Below are 22323 nucleotides of genomic sequence, written 5' to 3' on the forward strand. Positions count from 1 at the left end.
ACTTGAACTCAGGACTTTTCAGCAGCCACTTCCTTACAACAAGGAAAGCAGTTCATAGATGAGGGGAGGGGAGAGCTACAACGGAGTTATTGCTCCCGGCCCAAAGCAAGTGCCGCGGACAGGAGCGGCTGCTTCATTACCTGGGTGAGCATCGCCACCTAGTGGTCTACTCACACATTGCACACTTCTCTGATTTAACTCTCCCATTGTTGGCGATCGGCTCTTCAAAATGCAACTGCAGGTGCTCATCCTGACAGTCCCTATAGCTCCGTCCCCCAAGGGGTGTCCAAAAATGCAAGTAGCTCAGCTGATGACCCATATTTATATGTGTGTGTGTCTGCGTTAGGGGAGAGCTCACAACAATATCTTATGGCTGGGAAAATCCATCACACACATATACACACAACAGCTAATGTGGGGATTGCAGCTAAGCTCAGAGAAAACCAGGGAGCCTAAGGGGGCTGGCAGGCACCACCGTTGCCCCTGCTAACCAAAAAGTCACAGTCCTTCACACCTGGGAGCCCTGGCTCCAGTACACCATTGCTTTTGAGGCTGACTGCTGGGAGCCATAGCTGAGATGCTCCACTCAGCTCTGGTGGCTTACAGTCAATGCTGCCATTCGGCTGTTGACAGGGATGTCTGTTGCTAGGAAATTCGTTCCGTTTTTGGCTCGACAGAGTTCTGGAGCATGTATGACTTGCTTTGTGTCACTGAGCCAAGCTGCAAGCTGTTTTCCCCAAATTTGCACAAATTGTGGCGAAATTTGTCCATAATTCATGAATTTTCTGCAAATTCAGCCGTAATTTGCAGAAATTCGACTGTAATTGCAGAACCTTCCAAAAATGCACACAAAACTTTCCCAGAAAATCCACAGGCAGGCTCGACTCACTGCAGATCAGGTCAGGGGCTGCAGCGGCAACTGAAACAAAGTCTGGGGGGTGGGGGTGAGCAAGCCTAAGAAAATACACTGTACTTTAACCCCAAACTATTGGTGAGCTATGGGAACTCAATCACATTTATTTGTAGGCCCCAAAGTGCTCTCTCCACAGGGGATGGTGCCTGCTGAGTCTCTGAGTGATTCTCTGTTCTGGCCTAGCCTCCTTCCAACTGGAGAACATTAATACTGCTACAAAGTTATGTGAGACGAGACTGGATTGTTTGACCATTCCTGTTGCAGTAGAATGACCCAGTCCTAGAGGAGGCTGCTTACTACATCTCTGTGTGATTCCCCACTCTGATCTTATCCTCGTCTAATCGGCTTCAGCATTAATTTTTTCACCAATAACGCAGAGACAATGTGGCATTACCTGCTGTCAAAAGAAATGGCCAGGCCCAGAACAGCGAATCACTCAGATACACAGTTGGTGGACTCCTTATTCAGATGCACTTTAAATGGGGGCAGGGAAAAAACTTTGTGGGTGTAAGGCCTTAGCTGGACCTAAGGTTTATCCCGGGATCATCCCAGGGTCATCCCTGTTCATGTAAATGACACACAGGATATCCCGGGAGCAGGCAGGGGCGACCTCAGGACGATCCCGGGATAAACCTTAGGTCTAGCTAGGGCCTGAGAATGAAGTGTGACTCCACTCTTCAAATACTCGAAAGGTTGTCACACAGAGGAGGGCCAGGATCTCTTCTCGATCCTCCCAGAGTGCAAGACACGGAATAATGGGCTCAAGTTACAGGAAGCCAGATTCCGGCAGGACATCAGGAAAAACTTCCTGACTGTTAGAGCAGTACGACAATGGAACCAGTTACCTAGCGAGGTTGTGGGCTCTCGCACACTAGAGACATTCAAGAGGCAGCTGGACAACCATCTGTCAGGGATGCTTTAAGGTGGATTCCTGCATTGAGAAGGGGTAGGACTCGATGGTCTTATAGGCCCCTTCCAACTCTACTATTCTATGATTCTATGATTCCAGTTTTAATTCAGAAAAAAAAGGTGTACCTTAGTTATTAGAACTCAGGGAAGCACTAATACAAAACATTATATTTATGTATGTATTTATTTTATATTTAGCAGATAGAAAGATATGTGGTACAGTGGGTAAAAAGCCAGGTTCAAATCTTTATTCAGTCACAAAGCTTATTTATTTATTGCATTTTTATACCGCCCAATAGCCGAAGCTCCTTGGGCGGTTCATAGCTCACTGGGTAATCCTGGGTGACCTTTAGGGTGTTCAATAGCTCTCACCTAACCTACCTCGCAGGGTTATTGTGAGGATAAGGTGGGACTTGAGCTACTTGTTTGTGAGAAAGGATGAGATAAAAATGTGAAAAATGAAATAAAATAAAACCATATTTAAAAAAAGAACATGCTGGATCAGACCAAAGTCCTATCCTATCCAGCATTCTGTTTCCACAATGGCTAACTAGATGTCCCAATTGGATGTGAATATCATAGCACCCTCCTCCTCATGTTCCCCAGCATACTGCCTCCATTACTGGAGGAGGTAATAGCCAGCCATCATAATTAGTAGCCACTGATAGCCTTATCTTCTGTGATTGCATTATTATCCATTATGATAAGTTCTTCTGGCAAATGGATGATCAAACTGTACAATACAGTTATAGCATAATAGTATCATAGCATTCTCTAATAATATTAAGCCATATACTAGTTGTACTGTAATAATATAATTCAGACATTGTTGTAAAGATGTCTGAAACAACGTGTGTGGTGCCCAAAAAGCGCCGCATAAATAAATGCCAAGTCTTGCTGCTGCTGCTGTTGCTGTTGTTTAAAACCAATTTAAAAAAGAAGAGAAAAACCAAACTGTTAAACTGAGACACCACGCTTTAACATCCATCAGAGTCAAAACTGGAAAAGAAAACAACCCAACTGTGTCTGAAAAAACAGGAAAACAGAAAAAAAAACCTTTAGAAAACCACTGCTGGCTAAAAATAAATAATTAAATGCAATCCAGATGTTGTAAACATGAAACCAGAAGAACGGGGGCGTAATGATATCCACTTTGGAAGCAGCTTGGGAAAGTCTTTCTTTTCTAAACCCAGAAATACGCGAAAGCACTTTCCCAATGCATTCTTCCTATTCCTAATCAGGACTCTTCCCTTGACGCTCATAAATGTTTAGCTCCCTGTTGCAAAATACGATCACAAGTGCACATGCACACACACACAGAGCGCATAGTACCTCTGAAAACATGAAGCTTCTCTGTAGCCATCATAGCTAAGAGCCGTCGGATAGAGCTCTACACCATGACAAATCGGTCTAATTCTGATTTAACGGTATCAGATTTGGGAGGCTTCACCATATGTTGTGGCAGCGAATTCCATAAGATACATGACAAGCCTGTGCCTGTCTACTCAATAGTAAGTCCCACTAAATTCAGTGCGACCTTCTCCCAGATAAATGTGTACAGAATTGCAGCCTTAATTATTCACTAAGTGAAGATGCACTTCCTTTTATCTGCCCTTGGCAAACCCCTAATATCAGGGGCTGGCAATTTCAATTCCCCTCATCCCAGAACCCAATGGGTATAGTGACCATATGAAAAGGAGGACTGGGCTCCTGTATCTTTAACAGTTGTTTTAACAAGGGAATTTCAGCAGGTGTCATGTGTATGCATGCTGGTGAAATTCCCTCTTCATCACAACAGTTAAAGCTGCAGGAGCCCTGTCCTCTTTTGTATCTGGTCACTCTAGTATAGCTCCTGCAGCTTTAACTGTTGTGATGAAGAGGGAATTTCACCAGGTGCTGCAGGCATGCAAATGATACCTGCTGAAATTCCCTTTTCTATGCAACTGTTAAAGATACAGGAGCCCTGTCCTCCTTTCCATATGGTCACCCTACCACTGTGGGCTGCCCTCCTGATCAATGGCACGCTGCTGAATTTGCTGCTGAAATTCAGTGGTGCGCAGCAAAACAAAAAACTATGAGTTTGCTGTTAAACAGGGCACATATGGAGCACGCACCTTGTTTTAAAGCAAAATTGCACTTTCAGGAAGCTCCCAGGAATTTGCTGCCATGAGTACAGCAGAGGGGAGGGCCGGCCAGGGCCATAAAAAGGGACGGAAAGAGCCACCATAGGCCCACATGTTACCCACTGCAGCACTGTGTATTCTGACATTGCTCAACACTGCCACCTAGAGTGTCTGGGATTTCACACTCCTGCAGTGAAACCCAGATATATCTATACCCGGCGTTTTGTCTCTGTGTAAGTATCCTGAAGTTAATCCTAAACCTACTGCCCGATTTCACTGTGTGACCCCCCTCCCCACATTTAGTATTATGGGAGAGGGGAAAAGAACCTTCTCTTTATCTCAGTGGATATAGTTATATCACCATGCATACACATCAGATGTATATAAATCTTTGCCAAAAAAAAAAAAAAGGTTTAAAACGCTAAACCCAGTGTGGGTGTTTCACACTCACCATTGTATATACCGATTCTCCCATCCCCTCCGCACAGCTCGCTGGACTTCCCAAAGCACACTTGGTCACATTCCACAGCACTCACTGGCTGGCTACGCCGGACATCCCCTTCATGGCCACAGAAACATGCGTAACCGGCTTCTACCCCAGCAAACTTCAGAGGAGAAAGAGAAAGACAGTGTTTGTGCGGAAGGTGGATCTGTCTCTAGGAAGTGCCTGTTACATTTGTGATTTGCATGGCTGAGATTGTGAATTGTAGAATGACAATAATAAATGGGCCTTGATCCAGAGAAAGTGAGGCTCTGGATCAAGTATGTTGAAAGTATTTTAAGAGAAGTTTCACTTCCTTGGGTGTACACATATATTTCTTCCCCGCCCCCCTTTTTTTTATCCCTGGTCCAATAGGTTTTGTAGGTTTTTGAAACAATACAACCTATTTGCCAGAGGTTAATGTGCATGTAGATATCATGGACAGCAGGTTAGCTCTTTCAAACTGCCTTCAACTCTCTAAAAAAAACCTATCCTGTGATGTTCTCTGGACTGGGGTCAATATTTCTATTAAGGCTTTGGGGTGAATTTTACAATATTTTTAAATTGGTAATGAATGCTACCAATGGTTGGACTGGGAAAGTGGGGAAGACCTCAGTCTCAGGTAAGGCACTTAAAAATAAATTATAACTCAAATTAAATGTAAAAAAGAAAAATCACACCACGGACTGAGTGTGTGGGAGCTGCAGCGCCAACCGCATCACAGGCAGTGGCCAATAGGTGCTTGCAGGGCAGGGCAGGACCACAGTTGAGACTGGGTGATGAAATGAACTTGGTGGATGGAGCATAAATTAATGCAAAACAGTACAATAAAAACTACATATAAAATGAATATATTTAAATGAAAACCAGTTCTTTAATTCAATTATTGTAATAAAATACGGTACCTTCTTCAGATTTTTTTTTTTTAAATTAAAGTGCTGAAGCTCTGGCCAGTCATCCCAAGGGGTAGTCAATCTACCGCCCTCCAGATATTTTGGACTACAATTCCCATCAGCCCAAGCCAACATGGGCAATGGTAAGGGATTAAGGGAGTTGTAGTTCAGAACATCTGGAGTCCCCTAGATTGTTTAGTAGGGGTGGGTTTATTTCTTATTTAGCAATAGGGTCACAGGATAGGATATTAACTGCAGCCTTTCCTTACATTTCCATAGATATCAGGGCTGGGGAGTTGGGAGACATGCTTTTATTTTTTTTCTTACTTCAACGACAGCTGAAAACCAGGGAAAGAGCCCAAAATATCTCTAAGGGCCCCGGGCACTAGACGCTTGCTGGGAGAATGACCAAATGGATATCATAATCGGAGGGCAAACGGAACGGCATTTTCATTTCCCCAGGTACAAAAACCAAACAAAACCCAGCGCATGTCATGATCAGAAAACGCAGGATCCCTGGAACAGAAGCATAACCACCAGGGCGGACGTCCGAACCGAGCGCAACAAATGGCTAACAACTGTGCATTTACTGCGCCAATAAAAACTGATCGCCCGGAACGCCAAAACAAATGCTGCCTGGATGGCCGTGCTCCCCATCGCTCAGAGCTGAGGAACAGGCAGATAGGTTGGAAACAGAGAAGGGGTTTGATGTGCTCAAAGGTCCCCGTTCCTTTCACGGGGCAGGAGTCACGGAAGGGTGCAAGGCGGATCAGGAAAAGGGAAAACGGGCTCCGCAGCATGGATCAATGAAGACAGATGTATAGACTGAGGGCTTTTCCACGTGAGGCTTTTAACCCGCCACGTTACCGAGGCTTCTGTTTCCGAATTATTTGCATGATTAAAATAGGCTCCTTTATATGTTCCCGCCACCCCCATTGGAGGGGGTTCTTTCTCTTCTTTTCCTTATGTTCCATTACACAAGCGCTAGGTGGCGCTGTGGTGCAGTGGAATTACGCAATCACACCAGGCTTTATCCTGCCATTCACAAATAATACCAGACTTTCCTCGTTAGAAATCCCACCCCCCGCTAAAATAGTTGCAAAGCATGGGAGAGACCCTGGAGGAGGAAGATGTTGTGTAAAGGACCCGCAAACTATGATTAACTAAGGAATCATGAGTGCACAATAAAGGTTTCGTAGGCTCTGAATGTACAATGACGTTGAGAAGGAGGAGCAGTTGATGTAACAGCCTACTTGCTCACTTGCTTCCTGCCTGCCGAGCAAGCCAGTGGTAGCAATGATGAGGGAGGGGAGAGGAGCAAGACCAGCTGGTGAGAATGGTGGCGAGAAGGTAGACCCACGGAGGGAGAGGTCCCATTTAGGGATGTCTCGAAAGTCCATGGGGCGTAGGGTCCGACAGACTCCCCCGCTCTGGCCCTCCTGGACCCCACTTGCTGAACCATGGGGTGCTCATGGACCCACTCATCGAGTCCCCCGCAGCTCGGCAAGAACCCAGCAGCTGCCCACCTCCTTAGTGACCTTCCATTTTGCATACAATGGCGGCTCGGGGGTTTCTAAAAAGGTAATATTATGTAAATAGTAGCATTAAAGGGGCCACTTATGCAACATTACAGGCGTGAATGGAGCATTTATTAGTGGCCATAAAGGGGGCATTTACATAACATTATCTTCCCGGAAAACCCCGAGCTGCCACTGTTGTGGAAAACGGTGGCTCGCTAAGAGAACTGGGTGGGGGGCACGCCTTCGTCAGGTGCTCGCCAGGCCGACCAGAACCTCGTGCAGTGCCAGGAGCAGGCGGTGGCTCAGTGAGCATCCGCCAAAGCGAGCGAGTCCTTCCATCCCTAGGCCCGTGGAGGCTGCTTTGCCCGAGGGCCCTCCAAACCCTGTGATGCCCACAGCTGAGAGAGGGCTTTACCTTATATCCTCGCTTGCGGCAGAAGCTGAGGCAAACTTGCACCGTGAGCTTGGTGGAGGTCCCACTGCTGCCACTCAGCGCTGGGGGAGTCCCGGAGTCTAGGAAGCAGCCGACATAACCGGGCACTGGAGGAAACAACAAAGGAGTCCAGTTACAAGATTGCCCCTCTCCTAGTCAGCCACATAGTCGGAAATGGTGTGTGTGTGTGTGTGTGTGTGTGTGTGTGTGGAGGGGGGTGGGGAATAGCAGCATAACACAATGCAAAACCGAAAGAGCTTAAATCTGAGTTGGCCAGTATGATCCATGTCACCTAATGCGTATAAATGATCGTTCTTTTCACTTAAATAAATAAATAAAATATATGCTATATTCCAGTAGATCCAAAAGGCTGCCTACTACTCTGTTTTGAACCTGCGCAGGTATGAGGCAGGTGGCGACTAAGGAAGAGACTATTTGGATGGTGACGCTCCGTTATGGAACACCCTCTTCAGAAAGATCTATTTGGGCTATGGGGGACTCAGGCAGGCTTTCCCGACTTGGTGCCCTTCATATGTTTTGGACTATAACTCCTATCAGCCCCAGCGAGCATGACCAAAGGTTAGGAATGATGGGAGTTATTGTCAATATGGAGGACACCAGGCTGGGGAAGGCTGGAGTAAAGCATTGTACCATAGTCTTCACAGAAAAGGTGTGTCTGATGCAGGGCCAGCTCTATCGTTAGGTATAGTGAGCTGGCTGCCTCAGGCGGCAGAGATGCAGAGGGTGGCAGCAACCTTACAGTTGTTTCCATCCTCCTGAGACGGCACTCCAGCACTACTGATGCTTGCTTTTTGCTCCCTTGGGCTGGCTGGCTTTCTCGCCCTGACATCTTCTCCCAGAGCATTACAGAAAGTGCCACTGGGAAAGTGCCCTGACTAATCAAGCAGGCAGGCAGCTGGGCATCCCAGCAGGTCTTGCGCATGTGCATGCTTTGCTCTGTTCACGTGATGCACGCTGCGACACTATTGCCGCAGTGCAGCATTTGTTGTGGGTGGGCAATGAGCAGCCTCCAGGCGGAGTGACAGCAAGTGACAGCAAGGTCAGGGAGTCTGGAGTGGTGTGTCAACATGCGGCCTGCCTTGCACCCCTAAATTGCTCTCCTCAGGTGCGGTGGAGGATGCGGTCTCATTGCCAGTGCTGAAGTAAGGTACGACCAGCTAGATTAGTTGGCTCCTGTACCTGAAACGGGGACGAGGCACTTCTCTTTCACCTCAGGTAGCAAACTATCTTAGGCCAGCCCTAGTTTTGAGCAAGGATGCAAAGGAATTAAAGAGCTGGCATTAGAGATGTATGGATTTTGCAAAATCTGTTCCATCTGCATTTTGTCAGGAGCTGTTATTCCGTCGTCTGCCCATTGATGGAATCAGGGTTTTTTTCCAATTTCCGAAATTTGCGCAAATTCACAACTGAGCAAATTCACGCTTCCCAAAATGCGGAAAACCTCCTCTCCCGAAATGTATGAATCCTCCCCAAAATGCACAGTTTCATTCTTTAGACTTGGGAAATGTGCATTTTCGGTTCCCCCCTTTTCTACAACTAAATCTCCGCAAAATTCTGGAAAGTAAAACAACAACAACGGTTCGCCAAGTCCATGGCATCTGTGTGACTTGGGAAAACCAGTCCGCTGCCGAATCTGCCGGTCGGATTCATGGAAATCCAAACCAGTCCGCTGCGGTGAGGAGGCAAACACTCTGAGGCAGGGGGCCCCATTGAGGGGGTCTCCTCCAAGGATCCTCAAAAAACCAGAGCCAACACTGCATCCAGCTTTGATCAAACTCTCCTACTGACCGGAGCAAATGTTTGTACCTACCCGTTGCTGACTGACAACCCTAAACACACACACTGCTTGCCCAGCCTCCTGCACTCACTGTGGCAGGTGGGGATGTCGCAGTACTTCCAGTAGATCCCTTCCTCGTTCTCCGAGATGTAACACCAGGGCTGAACGTCGCCGTCCGGGTTCCGGCAATAGTTGTGACTGCCCAGCCCCCACTCCCCGTGGGGATACTTGGCCGTGTTGTAGGCATGCTCCCGCGTCTGGTTCCAGTAGAGGCAAGGCCGCCCTGTGCTCCCCGGCGAAGTCCTGTTCTGTGAGCCCCGGTAATCGGCTCCATTCACCATAAAACATTCGGACAACTCTGAGGACGAGGGAGCGGGAGGGAGGGAGCGAGGGAGAGAAAGAGAAACGGGACAATTAGCAAGACGGTGCTTCTTGAACACACTTCAGTCGCCCCATTTGCCGTCCCAAAGAGGTTTTTAAGATTTAAAAGAACAAAAGAAAATAAATATAATTTAAAACCAACTATTACCAATGAAGCTGATTGGTGGGAGATTCAGGACAAATAAAAGGCAGTGTTTCTTGATGCAGCACATGGTGAAATTATGTAGTAATGGCCACCAATTTGGATGGCTTTAAAAGGGAGTTGGATAAATTCTTGGAGGAGAAGGCTATCAATGGCTACTAGCCCTGATGGCTATGTGCTACCTCCAGTATCCAAGGCAGTAAGCCTGTGTGCACCAGTTGCTGGGGAACACGGGTGGGAGGGTGCTGTTGCACCCGTGTCCTGCTTGTGGGTCCCTGGTCGACAGCTGGTTGGCCACGGTGTGAACACAGTGCTGGACTAGATGGACCCTTGGTCTGATCCAGCAGGGCTCTTCTTATGTTCTTAAATTTTATTTATTTGGGGTTTTTAAAATAAAATAAAATCCCACCCTTCCACCAAAAATCTTAGGCTGCACATGGATTCACAGGTGTAGACATGCCTCTTAAGTCTCACAGCAACCCTGTGGGGGTAGGTTAGGGTGAGAGATGGTGACTGACCAATAGTCCTCCACTCCGCTTCATGGCCAAGTGGGGATTTCAACCTGGGTCTCCAGATCCTACTCCCAGCACTCAAGGGAGTCTCGATGCCACACTAAATAGTCTTACGGTGCAATCCTACACCTGTTTAGACAGAGAAAAGTCCTACAATTCCCAGCATGCTAGCTGGGGCAGGCTGAAAGTTTTAAGACTTTTCCCGTCTACATATGCATAGGATTGCGCCCGTCGCCACCAAATTTGTGGCGATTTAAAAACAAAAACAAAATAAATATCTCAACAGTCCTTACTATCCTGTAAGCTTGATCAGCATTATTATGCCCATGTTCCAGATTGAGGGAGTGGAGGTTGGAAATATAATAATAGCTTGCCATGGTAAATTTATGCTTGATGAGAGATTTGAATCGAGGAGTTCCCTACTGGAAACTCTCGCTCATAAGTGCAACCTACGCATCTTTATGCAGATGAAGTAACTTACTTCCAAGCAAATATGCACAGGGTTGTCCTGTTAGCCACCATTTTACCCCTGCTTTGTTAGAACCCAGAAGCGCCCTGACTTCTAGAGTTTAATTTTTAAACAAGAAGAAATAGGAGAGATTCCGGGGTTTCAGAAGCCCTGGCACGGCGCTCTCAAGCCTGAAAGAACTGACTGCTGATTCCTAGTGGCTGAGGGCCAGCCTTGTTTGGTGAGGGAAAGGCACTCTGTGCCTGCTCAGAGACAGTGGGTGCTTCCAGACAAGACCTCTAATGTGCAATACGCCTGCCTTCTTCACAGAATTTTACAGGTAGTCCAGATGAATCCATCTTTCACCCAAAACTCTCTCTTCTTTTCCCATTGCTTGTTCAGTCATTTTTCTTTGTACCAAAAAATCTGGCATGGCTGCATAAGGAGCCCTCCATGTGGAAACATCCACCGCCTTGAGTCAAACCGAAGGGTTGTCTCCGCCCATATATACTTGCCCAGACTCTAAATTCATCCTCACAGGCCTTCCTCCAGGTGCCCCCACCAAATGAAGTGAAGTGAGTGAAGCCCCAGTCCAAGCTTTCCTGCCGCCTGAGGCGGGAGGGAACGCGTGGTGTCAGTGCCGCATCATGCCTCTTCCCGCTGCCTCTGCATTGCACCCCTTCCCCCATTGCATGCAAGAGCCCCACTGCAATTCACCGCTCCTCTGCTGAGGGAACTGTACTGGCTGCCCATTCACTACCAGGCCTTGGACTTGTGTACAAAGCCCTAAACAACTTGGGACCAGGATACCTGAAAGAGCGCCTTCTCCCCTACCAACCTGCCCAGTCACTGAGGTCATCCAAGGGCCTGCTCCTGGTGGTTCCACATAGACCAATCCTCCGACTGGAGTCCACCAGGGGAAGAGCCTTCTGTGTGGTAGCCCCCCTCCAGTGGAATTCCCTGCCTCTGGAGGTCAGGCAGGCGCCAACTTTGTATTCCTTTTGGCGTCTTCTGAAAACGTCATTATTCCAGGAAGCCTTTCCTTAATGACTAGCCACAGATTACTGTATATTTTGCTTCTTTTAAAATCTATTTTAAAGTGTTTTATTCTGTTTTTATTTTATTTTATCTTGTACACTGCTCTGAAATTTTCAATGGGGAGTGTTATATAAATATTGTAAATAAATAATAAATAAATAATTCGACCATCTGATCTGGGCACCTCACCCTACTTCATGGGAGAGCCGGCCCTGAATGGGTGGCTATTAAAGATGGGGCCTTTTCTGTCATAGCACCCCGATTCTGGAATGCCCTCCACAGAGAGGCTCGTCTGGTGCCTATATTGTAGTCTTTTTCATGCCAGGTGAAAGCTTTTTTTATTTTCCCAGGTATTTTAGTCCTTCGGTTTTTATTCTTTTAAATCCATTTATTGTATTATTATTATTATTATTATTATTATTATTATTATTATTATTATTATTATTATCTATATACTGCTGCTGGTTTGACTTTGACTTTATACTATTGTTTTAAGCTTTTAAACGTTTTAGATTGTGTCTTGTCATGGTGGTATACTTTATGGCCTTAACTGTTGTGAACCGGCTGTATAGAAATGTAATAATAAATAAACTGGGGTACAACGTAAGCCCCTGTGGTGGGAAGATTTAAACACACATCCCCATCCATAAAGTCGAGGGTGACTGCAGGGCTTGAGAAGAAGTCCCGCAGAAGGAAGGTCTCCTGTCTTTTCCGGGAATTCGCAAGAGACCTCCAGCTGCCCCCTCCTCCCCCTCACCGGCCCCCCATTCCAGAAATGTGGAGCTGGAGAAACATCAGAGCAAGCGTGACAAGACAAGCTTGAAAGAAGAGGGACACGTCCCAAGGTTGCCTCCAGGGTGGGGGCCAAAAAGGAGATTAGAGATGCTAAATGTGTAATCAGTTAAAGCATGCAAAGGCTTTGAAGATTCAAAGGAAATCGGTGTGGAGGGTGTCGCGTGAGCCTTGGCTGGAGGCAAGAGAAACACAGGAGACCCTTTTAGATCTTATATTTGGGGGAGGAGGATCAAAGCGCTCAAAGACGCATTTAATCGGCCATGCCAAGAAAGTCAAGTGCAGGCAAAGCACAAGGGGGGGCGGGGGCGGAGAGAGATAAGATGGAGAGGACCCACACACACATTCATCGCTTTGACCTCTACCAAGGTCAACAGTGGGTCCTCCTCGAGGGTGGTGGATTCAGGCCGAGTCCTCAAGTTACATCAGCGGAACCAGGGTTCAGTTGCCTCCGAGAACCCAGCCTTACAGCGCACAAAGCCTAGTAACAATAAAAGTCAGTGTGCCTCTGAGCACGTGCAAAACTGTGGTCCTGTCATTACGCAACCTGCCCTCTGAAATTAAGGCCTGGTCAGGTCTACCCTTGTAGCAGAATGAGGTGGCAGAATGGAGGGTACCTCTTCATGTTGCAAGTCGGAATGCCATTCCTGAATGCTGCTACATCTAGAACACACAAACCACACACATAAACACACACACATCCAACTCCCTGCAAGCCCAATCTAGCCCATTAAAGAGAAAACAAAGTTGAAACTCCCTGCTCTGCTGAATTTCCATTTGCAGGGACTTTGTTGTAGTTTGTGTTCAGGGAACTTTCAAACGCGTGATTCCGCCCCTGCGTTCTGAAGTCGTACAGCCCACTAATTTATCACCTCAGGATGTGCCTCCCTCCCTCCACTGCACACATAGAGCAGGCCAAAGATGCCTGGAGCAGAAAGCCAGCCTGGCCCAGACTTTCAGCACCTGCCCTTTTGAAGGTTCAGCAGTGCCCATTGCCATGGGATTGGGGCCAGGGCATCTGTGGATACATTGGCATGCAAAGGAACCTGGAGTATATTCTGAGCGATACAAAGAGGGCGTCCAGTAGTCACAGGAGGAACTTCAATGCCTTACAGACCTACTTCACCCTCTCCATGAAACGTGGAAGAAAAAGAAAAATTACGGAGCAGAAGCAAGCGACTCTCTGCAAATCTGTAATGAAACCGGTTGTAGAATGCACATTGTCATGGTGCCGAAACTTGATTAGATTTCATCCCGCTTTTTAAAGCGGAGAAAAGGCACGGATCTGGCAGGCGTTCTTGTGGATCCAGTCATGCTGCGTGCCAGGTTGTGTGCAGAGCAGGGGAGGCTCTCCCTGGGGCTGGCGAGAAAACCAGCCGCTCTCGGCTCTCTGCCTCCCCGAGAACCCAGGAGTCCTGGCTCCTCGCCGGCCTTCTTCTATCCCAGACATATTAATGTCCTTTCACAGCTGGGAATAAGCCCATGTCTTGCTCCCCCCCCCCCCGCAACCTTGACCGCCTCCACCAAGCCCGAACCTCTCATGGTGTAACCAGACGCCTTTTCCGAACTAGCAGACATAAGCCCCAGGGGGACATGGTCCCACCTGTTGTTGGTGATGGAAATAGCTGAGAACATAATAAACAGGTGGCTGATATAAAGCAAAAGGGGTGGGGGGAAAGCAGAGGGAGGGCTATGGGGGGGGGAGTTCTTTGTGGGGAGATGCGGTAGCCCACGGAGGCCGGAGCCTGGTTGTCTAGCAGGTGGTGTCTCTTGGCAGCTGGGACTCCTACAGGCCGCTTGGGCCCAGTGGAGGCTGTTTTGAGGTGGGTGAGGTGGGGGGTGGGTAATAAAGCCCATGAATGTGAGATGGCCTTGACAGAGCGGGGTGTGTATGTGTGAAATAAAGATTGGGGTGGGACATCAGAAGGACAAATGGCTCAGGAGTCTGTGTTACCGAGTGCTGGAATTGCCGAAAAAATGCTCCATAAATGCCACGGGATGCGTACCGGGTGGGGGCGGGGGAAATAGTTCTATTCCGACAAACGTGGGATTAGCTATTTTGGTACCATTGTAGAGGGCTTCCTCCCGCTGGGGCTGCAGCTGTCGAAAGACCAACAGGCTGCGGGGAGAAGGAATGGGATAAAGAAGAATTCCAAACGTATCTGTAATGCCTCTCTTTAAAAGAGAAAAAAGGAATACCAAGGGCGCCTTCGCACCTTTAGAACTGGTGTGTGTATGCGTGCCGTCGTTTTTTTTCCAGACTGTTGTTCCAGGACCCCTTTGGATGCTTCTCGGGGCCTTTCAGTGAGAAAGTCAGTCGTGTCAGACCGAACCGATCTTCCTCTGCAATGTGCTGGAGGTGTTTCAGGCTGAGCCCCTCATGACAGAGGCTCCGTTCTTGTGTCCACACACCAAGCAAAGGTCAGGAGTTGAACTTTAAAGGTAAAAGGAGAACACAGCAGAGGGGTTTCAATGCGCTGAACCCTCCTCAGATCCTCCTGGCCTCAGCTCAGCCAATTGTTCCAGAGCCACATTTCTCTCTTTCCAGCTATCATATTTAGGGTGACCAACTGTCAGGATTTCCCCAGATTTGTCCTGGTTTTTGTTCTTTCCATGGTGTCAGGGGGGATTTTCTATCATTTTCAATAATGTCCTGGAATGACACACCTTCCTCTTTAAGGCTGCCATTAGCATGGCAGGAGGGAATGACATGCTTTCTTGAGGCACATCATTCCCCCTCCCCGAGCTCCAATTGAGGTCTTAAAGGGGAAAGTGGGTCATTCGTGGACATTATAGAAAAGGCCCCAATTGGAGTGGATGGTGGTGGTGCAGAATGAAATCCTTTCCCCTCCTCCACTCCAATTGGGTTCTTTAAGGTGGCGGGGGAATAACGTACTTTCTGCAGGACTCAGAAAGCTGCTTCCCCCCCCCCACACACACACACACACACTAGGTGTCCTCTTTTTTGGTTTCCCAAATATGGTCACCCTAATCATATTGAAAGTGAGTTGGGAAACGGAGAGAAAGAGACCACCAGTAGCCATCCCAGAAACAGAGATGCGATCGGAAGCAGGGCAAGTCCACTAGTCCTGCTAGAACACTACTTCATCATTTCCTCTTCCCTCCCCATCCCTTTTTCCCCTTTGTGTGTGTTGTGTTTTTAGATTGTAAACCTGCAGGCAGACACTAGTGTTCTTTAACAGTTTGTTTGCAATTTGGTCTGGGAGACTGTTTGCCTGAGGAGTGGGATAAAAGTTCTATAAATAAATAAATTCCCAGAGCAATAGTCTAAGGGGGCAGTTAAGGCAGAAGAGCTGGGAGGGCTGAAGGCCCCATTCCCACATACTCCTTTGACTGTCCAAGGAAGACCACCCTAACCCCATCCCATCCCACAGGGCAGGGGTGTGAAAAGGAACATGGGTTCACTGCCACTGCCACATCTAGGACACATGGCTTGACACGGAGGCCCAACAGGCCTTGCCTGTGCTCTGCAGAACTGAGTGGGCACCTGGGAAATATCCCAGAATCCTCTGCAATAGACAACAGTTCTATGGCAGTCCACTCAGGTCTTCCTCAGGAGATTAACTGATGTGAAAAGTGTTATTTCCAGTGACTATAGAAAATTTGGAATAAAAAACAATAAAATTAGAATTAGAATTGTAGTTCTGGATCCCCAGCCTACTGTTTTCTAAAAGGAGAGCTATTAAAAGATACAGGGGAAAATAACCAGAAAGGCTTTTTATAATAGAGAGGGCTACAAAAATGAGTTCTTAAGAACCTAGATGAAAGATGGCGATGGCATGAAGTGAAAATTGGGGTTATGAAGAAGAAAGGGGAACAGGGAATAAAGCTTTACTGAGCCTTATATAGGATAAGTGGAAGCTGTGGCAAAAATCTTGCAATGTTCAGTGCTCCTGTTCAGCCACGCTCCCTTGAAGGATGCTCCATTCCGATTCCCTCTACTCTCCAATTTTCTGTCCCCGCCTGCAATAACCTGTTAATGTTCCATCACCATCAAACACACTCAGTCGTTATTGAGCTGTTTGGGGGGGGGGGTTCTTTCCTCCCCACGTTCTGTTACTTTCCCCCTAATTATTTTTGTAGTTCTGCAAACCGGGGGCCTAAGGTGGTTCCCAAAGGGGATAAGACAAATTCATGGAGGAGGTGATCATTGGCTACTAGTCATGAGGGTTATTTGCTACTCTCAGCTTCAGGGGCAACATGCCTCCAGTTGCTATTGGACAAGAGCAGGAGAGAGCTATTGCGTTCAAGTCCTGGTTGTTGACTTTCTGTGGGAAGCCAGTTGACAACTGTGGCAAATAGGACATTGGACTAGATGGATATGAATGTAAAGCAATTGCCTGTAAAAAACAAAAAAGGAAGACAGTGGGCCTATTCAGACAACACACTAAGCCATGGTTAGGCTGCTAACTCTTTTGCAGCAAATGGTTAGTGAACGTGTTTAAACTGTTGTTATGTAGCCACCATGGTCAAGAATGGCTCACACGACATGTTAACTCATGGTTCACATGCACGCTAAGCCATAATATTTAGCTCAAAATGCTTAGCCACCATGGCTTAGCGTGTCGTCTGAACAGGGTCACTGCAGTCTAATGGTCAGAGCCCTGGATTTGAAGCTGAGATTCAAATTCCATCTCCACTTCAGGACATATGGAATGTGTCAGCAGAGGGGCGGGAAAAGATAGGCTTGCTGAAACCACTGACTACTCAGAGTAAGTTATCGGGCGTCGGAGGGGATTAGGGCTGTAAAGATGCACGTTGTGCAGTGATGGGTGAATCTGTCAAGCTGTTTTTCTCAGCTTCTCATTTTTCCAGTGCTAAGTTTGATCCTTTCTCATTCTGCATTGTGATGAATTCTTTAGTCCACAGGAAAATTTGTACACATTTTGGTGGACGTGTTTTTTTAAAAAAAAATACACACTTTTGCACACATTTTTTCAAATGTATGTGTTTTTTTTAGTGGTTTCCCATCTCTTATCATCTGTATCCACATTTTTTATAAAGCATATGCATTCATTGTGCTGTTTTTAAAAAACAAACACACACACATGCTTTTGTGCATGCAGTTTCAAATGTATGTGGGTGTGTTTTTCCTTGCAAGCTGCATTGCAAACTTCTGATATATCTATATTTTGACGGCAAACTGCATTCCAGTTCGTGCTTCGTCTCATGAAGTCCGAATCTGTGCAAACTGCAAAGTCTCGAATTTCGGTTTGAGTACGTTCGCATCGAAATAAGTACTTAATTTCTTTCACACCCATCCCTAGCACTGTGAGGTTAAAAATTCCATTCCCTGCACCATACTGAGATATTTTAAGAGGGAATTAAAGACACCCTTTCCCACTCTCCAGATTCCACACACATGCACGCACCCCGTCGCCACTATAAAGTAATAAAATGCTCTGGTTCCTGGCTGGCAGCTGGCAGCAGCTGGTGCTGAAAGGACACAGGAATATTGCAAAGTACCTTCTAGCAGGTCAGACTATTCATGTAGCAGCAGTTCTCCGGGGCTCCTCCAATCACCTACTACTTTTTCATAAAGGGGAAAGACTTCAGGGGGTGGGAAAGAAAAGATCCTCACCCCCACCCTCAGCCCCACGAACAGCCCTACCAGGTTCTTGCTCAAGTCTGGCCAGAGCCCTGAATGGGAACATGCGTTTTAGGAGTTGGGGAGACGCCTCAACACTGCGTTGCAGGTCTCATGTTTTTGACCACCGTGGTACAAGTGTCAGTAACCTCAAAACTGGATTACTGCGACATGCTCTATGTGGGGGCTGCCCTTATGGTTGGTCCAGCAGCTGCAGCTAGTGCGGAACGCAGCAGTTTGGCCCTTTTCAGCATGTAACGCCTTTGCTGAGGGAACTGCACTCGCTGCCTATTGAAACTGGGCCAGGTTTAAGGTGCTGTTATTGGTGTATAATGTCCTAAGCAACTTGGGACCAGAATAAAGGAGAGCCTTCTCCTTTACCAGCCTGCCCAGTCACTGTGGTCTTCAGGTGAGGTGCTTCTGATGGGTCCACACAGACCTGAGGTTCATTTGGTATCCACTTGGAGGAGAGCCTTCAGTGTACTGGTTCTCTCTCTGTGGAACTCCCTGCCTCTTGATATCAGGCAGAGACTGATGTTGTTTTGTTGTCAGCACCTGCTGAAGACATTTTTATTTAAACAAGCCTTGCCTGACTCACCAGTCATGGTTTAGATAACTTAATTTGGTTTTAAATATTTTAATTCCATATTTTGTTTTCTTTCTTTCTATTGTTCACAACTCAGTAATCTTATTGGATATACAGCGGTATATAAAAAGCCTGTAAAAAAAACAAAATTAAAATGGGTACTGTATATTCATGGCCGCCTTGAGGTCCAGCATTGGGCAAAAGGCGGGATACAAATAAATATAATAATAATTCATGGTCCGTAATATTGCTACTGTAATATTGCTACAGATCTTTAAATCTGAGTTGCATTTTATTCTTGTAAACTGCTTTGATCTCTCTTTCTGTGTGTGTGTGTGTGTGTGTGTGTGTGTGTGTATGTGATATTCCAATTTGAGTGCCATTTTTGGAGACAGGAAGGATATAAGTTATAAATTTTTCTATTATAAATTTAATAAAATATAATTAGACAGGAACTCCGTAGTGGAGTTCTTCCACCACTGTTGAGAAATATGTTGTCTGGTGGGAAAACTCCACCCCACGATGGAGTTTTTTTGGAAAACTTTCCATGCAGAATATCCACACTGTGCAGAGGAGACTTCCTGCACAACCACTGTGTTGCATGTTTTCACACTAGGTAGGCTACATAAGGTGGTGTGATCCTTACTTACCAAGGACAGTGGCAATTCTTACCTGTCCCTGATAAACAGTGGTGTAGGGGAGGAGGAAAACAGGGGAGCACTTTTTTTTGGAGCATAGCAGGAGCAATGATGGTGATAATGAGGCTTTCAAGTTTTACTCTTGCCCATGACAGATGAGCAGTTAGGGAAAGTCAACGAATGAGGAAAATAATTAAGCAAGAGGCTGGATGTTCTATTCAATGAGGTTCCTACTTCATACTAACAACGTAAACGGTAATGCTTCTTTGCAAGATGGCTTGCATTTCTAATTAAAAGCTAAAAGCTGTGTTTCAGCTGGCTGAAGTTCTCTTGAGCTCAACACACCACTGAGTTCAATGGAGCTCACTCCCAGGAAATGATGCATAGGATTGCAGTCACGCCCCATAAACTTTATGGTGAGATTTTTAGTCATGGGCTGCATTTCAAAGATTTACCACTAAGCCACTGCTGATAAATCACAGCCCTCAATTCTGTCCTTTTGGAGAAGCGTCGACGATGCCCTTCTAAAATGACAGTGTGAGTAGGCAGAGTTGCCGTTCCATGGGTTCCAGTCCATTCCCATAGAATCCCTAAAAGTTAAATTCCTGAATTGGATGGAAGGCGATGCAACCGGTCTCTAGAACACATCACGTACATCAGAAGTGGGGAACTTCTTTACTCTGAATTCAGTTTCAAAGGCACTCTTGAGGGCCTCATTTATTTTATTTTTACCCTGCACAGAAGTGGAGCCAAAATACCAGCGCGCAAGGCGGGTGAGCATCCCAGATGTACACAAAAAGGGAGAAAAGTCTCAGGATGCTATAGGAAAATTTTATTATACAAAAGGCATTTGGGCCTCTTGGGTTTTTTTTTAATCTTCTTCAGGGGGTGGTTATATACTCTGCAGAAATAAATAAGTAATCATTTCTGCAGGTATCCCTATTTTCATCTGGAAAATATTGAAAAGCACAAGCCCTTTGGCATGAGCCCTTTGGAATGCTACCGCCCTTCCTTCAAATCCTTTTTCAAAACCCACCTTTTCTGGGATGCCTTTAGTACAACCCCTTAGCCAATTTTAGACTCTGGACTTAATGGTCTTATGGGGTTTCCCCTCTTAAGATGACCCTGGGGGTATTCAACAGACGGCCACTTTGGAACAGATCTTTGGAAGAGCACATTAGTTATTTGACAGATTAGAAAAGTACTAAATAAATAAACTGCCTTAGCTACTTCCTAGAATTTGGGTTTGTAAGATTGCCCCCAATGAAGAAACTATTCATTCCAAAATGTGTTGGGATTACTACTACTACTACTACTACTACTACTACTACTACTACTATTATTATTTCCCCATTGGCCCCTTTGAGAACACATTCTACTTTCACATTCTTTCTTATGGGGATCTGGATTTAATAGTGTTATGAAAATTCCCCTCTTAAACTGGCAATGAGTATTATTTCAAAATGTGGTAAGACCTCCTGCATTTGGGGGCCATCTGGCTCTTTCTGCTAAATGGGCCCCTGGGCACCTGCCCCAGAGTCCTACCCTAACAGCACCACTACTAAGGGCTCATCTACATCTACACCAAGCAGGTAATCCACAATGAAAGCGGTATGAAAGCAGTACATAAAAGGAAGGATTTACACTACTGCTTTATAGTGGTACTGAAGCACATGACAACTGTTGGGGCCCATGACACATCTATACCAAGCAGGATATAGCACTATGAAAGTGGTATAAAAGCTGTATATGGTATGTGTCAATGGGCCCCAAGAATTGTCAGTGCACTTCAATACTGCTATAAAGCAGTAGTGTGGCTCCTGCCTTTTATATAGCACTTTCATACTGCAATATCCTGCTTGGTGTAGATGAGCCTTAAGACTAGGTACCTGTAACTGAACTGAAGGTATATCCTTCTCCTCTTTAACTTTGCCTCCTTTTTCTCCCTCTGTTGCCTCCTCTGTATCAAATGTCGGATTGCCTACTCCGTGGAGCAGAGGCCTGTCTTCCTTTTGCTTCTGCTTAAAGGGCCATGCACCCTGGAGGTGCTGCATAAAATAATAAACAACAACAAGGCTGTGCACACAACAGAATGAGAGTTTTCTAACCCTTTCACGCACACCACACGCTACCAAAGTGTACCCTTTTTAGCCAAGGGGTCATTGTACAGCCTTGAAACACATTGGTCACTGATCTGCAAGGCATCTCACCCTGAAGTGTTTCAACGACCCACAGGACCATGTGATGCTGAGGTCGGAGTGAACAGGAAGAGAAGAAGACCTGTGACACTCAGCAAAGCACGAGAGGTGGGAAAACACACACAAGGCGCAGCTGATCTCTGAGGTCACTGAAGACAGGGAAAAATAGATAGACCCAGTAGATTTAATTATACAGGGTGGATAGAGTTTGGTTTGTCACATGGAATGGTTTCAATAACCTTGGCCAGTTAGGATTTGAAGGCTGGTGACTGTTGCGTGTTTGGGTTTTTTTATTTGGTCCCAGCATGACTAGCAGTGGGTCAGTTTTGTTCACAAGCATGTGAGCAATTCAGGGAACCAATGGAACTAATTGATAAGCCCTAAATGTCAAACACTCCACTGTAATGAATCCCAAATAACTACCCTTCTTCCTCCATTACTGCCACTCTGTTGTAGTTCCATGTTCAAAATTGCAATGAGGATTATAAATCCTGGCTCATCCAAAAATAACCACGAGAGCCTAACTTAGGGTGACCAACTGTCAGGATTTCCCCAGATTTGTCCTGGTTTTTGTTCTTTCCATAGTGTCAGGGGGGATTTTCTATAATTTTCAATAATGTCCTGGAATGACACACCTTCCCCTTTAAGGCTGCCATTAGCATGGCAGGAGGGAATGTCATGCTTTCTTGAGGCACATCATTCCCCCACCCTGAGCTCCAATTGAGGTCTTAAAGGGGCAAGTGGGTCATTCGTGGACATTATAGAAAAGGCCCCAATTGGAGTGGATGGTGGTGGTGCAGAATGAAATCCTTTCCCCTCCTCCACTCCAATCGGGTTCTTTAAGGTGGCGGGGGAATAACGTACTTTCTGCAGGACTCAGAAAGCTGCTTCCCCACACACACACTAGGTG

The 22323-nt window shown here is 46.4% G+C and overlaps 1 protein-coding gene across 1 annotated transcript in view; it reads right to left on the reverse strand.

Annotated features, from left to right (window-relative positions):
* KREMEN2 (kringle containing transmembrane protein 2) overlaps nucleotides 1–22323 on the reverse strand; it is a 41159-nt gene that overhangs the window by 11773 nt on the left and 7063 nt on the right. Inside the window, exons 2-4 of the mRNA XM_063137254.1 lie at nucleotides 9162–9428; nucleotides 7255–7379; nucleotides 4397–4550 (exon numbers count right to left, since the gene is read on the reverse strand). Coding sequence (XP_062993324.1) covers nucleotides 4397–4550; nucleotides 7255–7379; nucleotides 9162–9428 — 546 coding nt within the window. The remainder of the gene's footprint in view (nucleotides 1–4396; nucleotides 4551–7254; nucleotides 7380–9161; nucleotides 9429–22323) is intronic.

Source organism: Elgaria multicarinata, chromosome 11 (genome assembly GCF_023053635.1).
Source record: "Elgaria multicarinata webbii isolate HBS135686 ecotype San Diego chromosome 11, rElgMul1.1.pri, whole genome shotgun sequence".
Classification (NCBI taxonomy): Eukaryota; Metazoa; Chordata; class Lepidosauria; order Squamata; family Anguidae; genus Elgaria; species Elgaria multicarinata.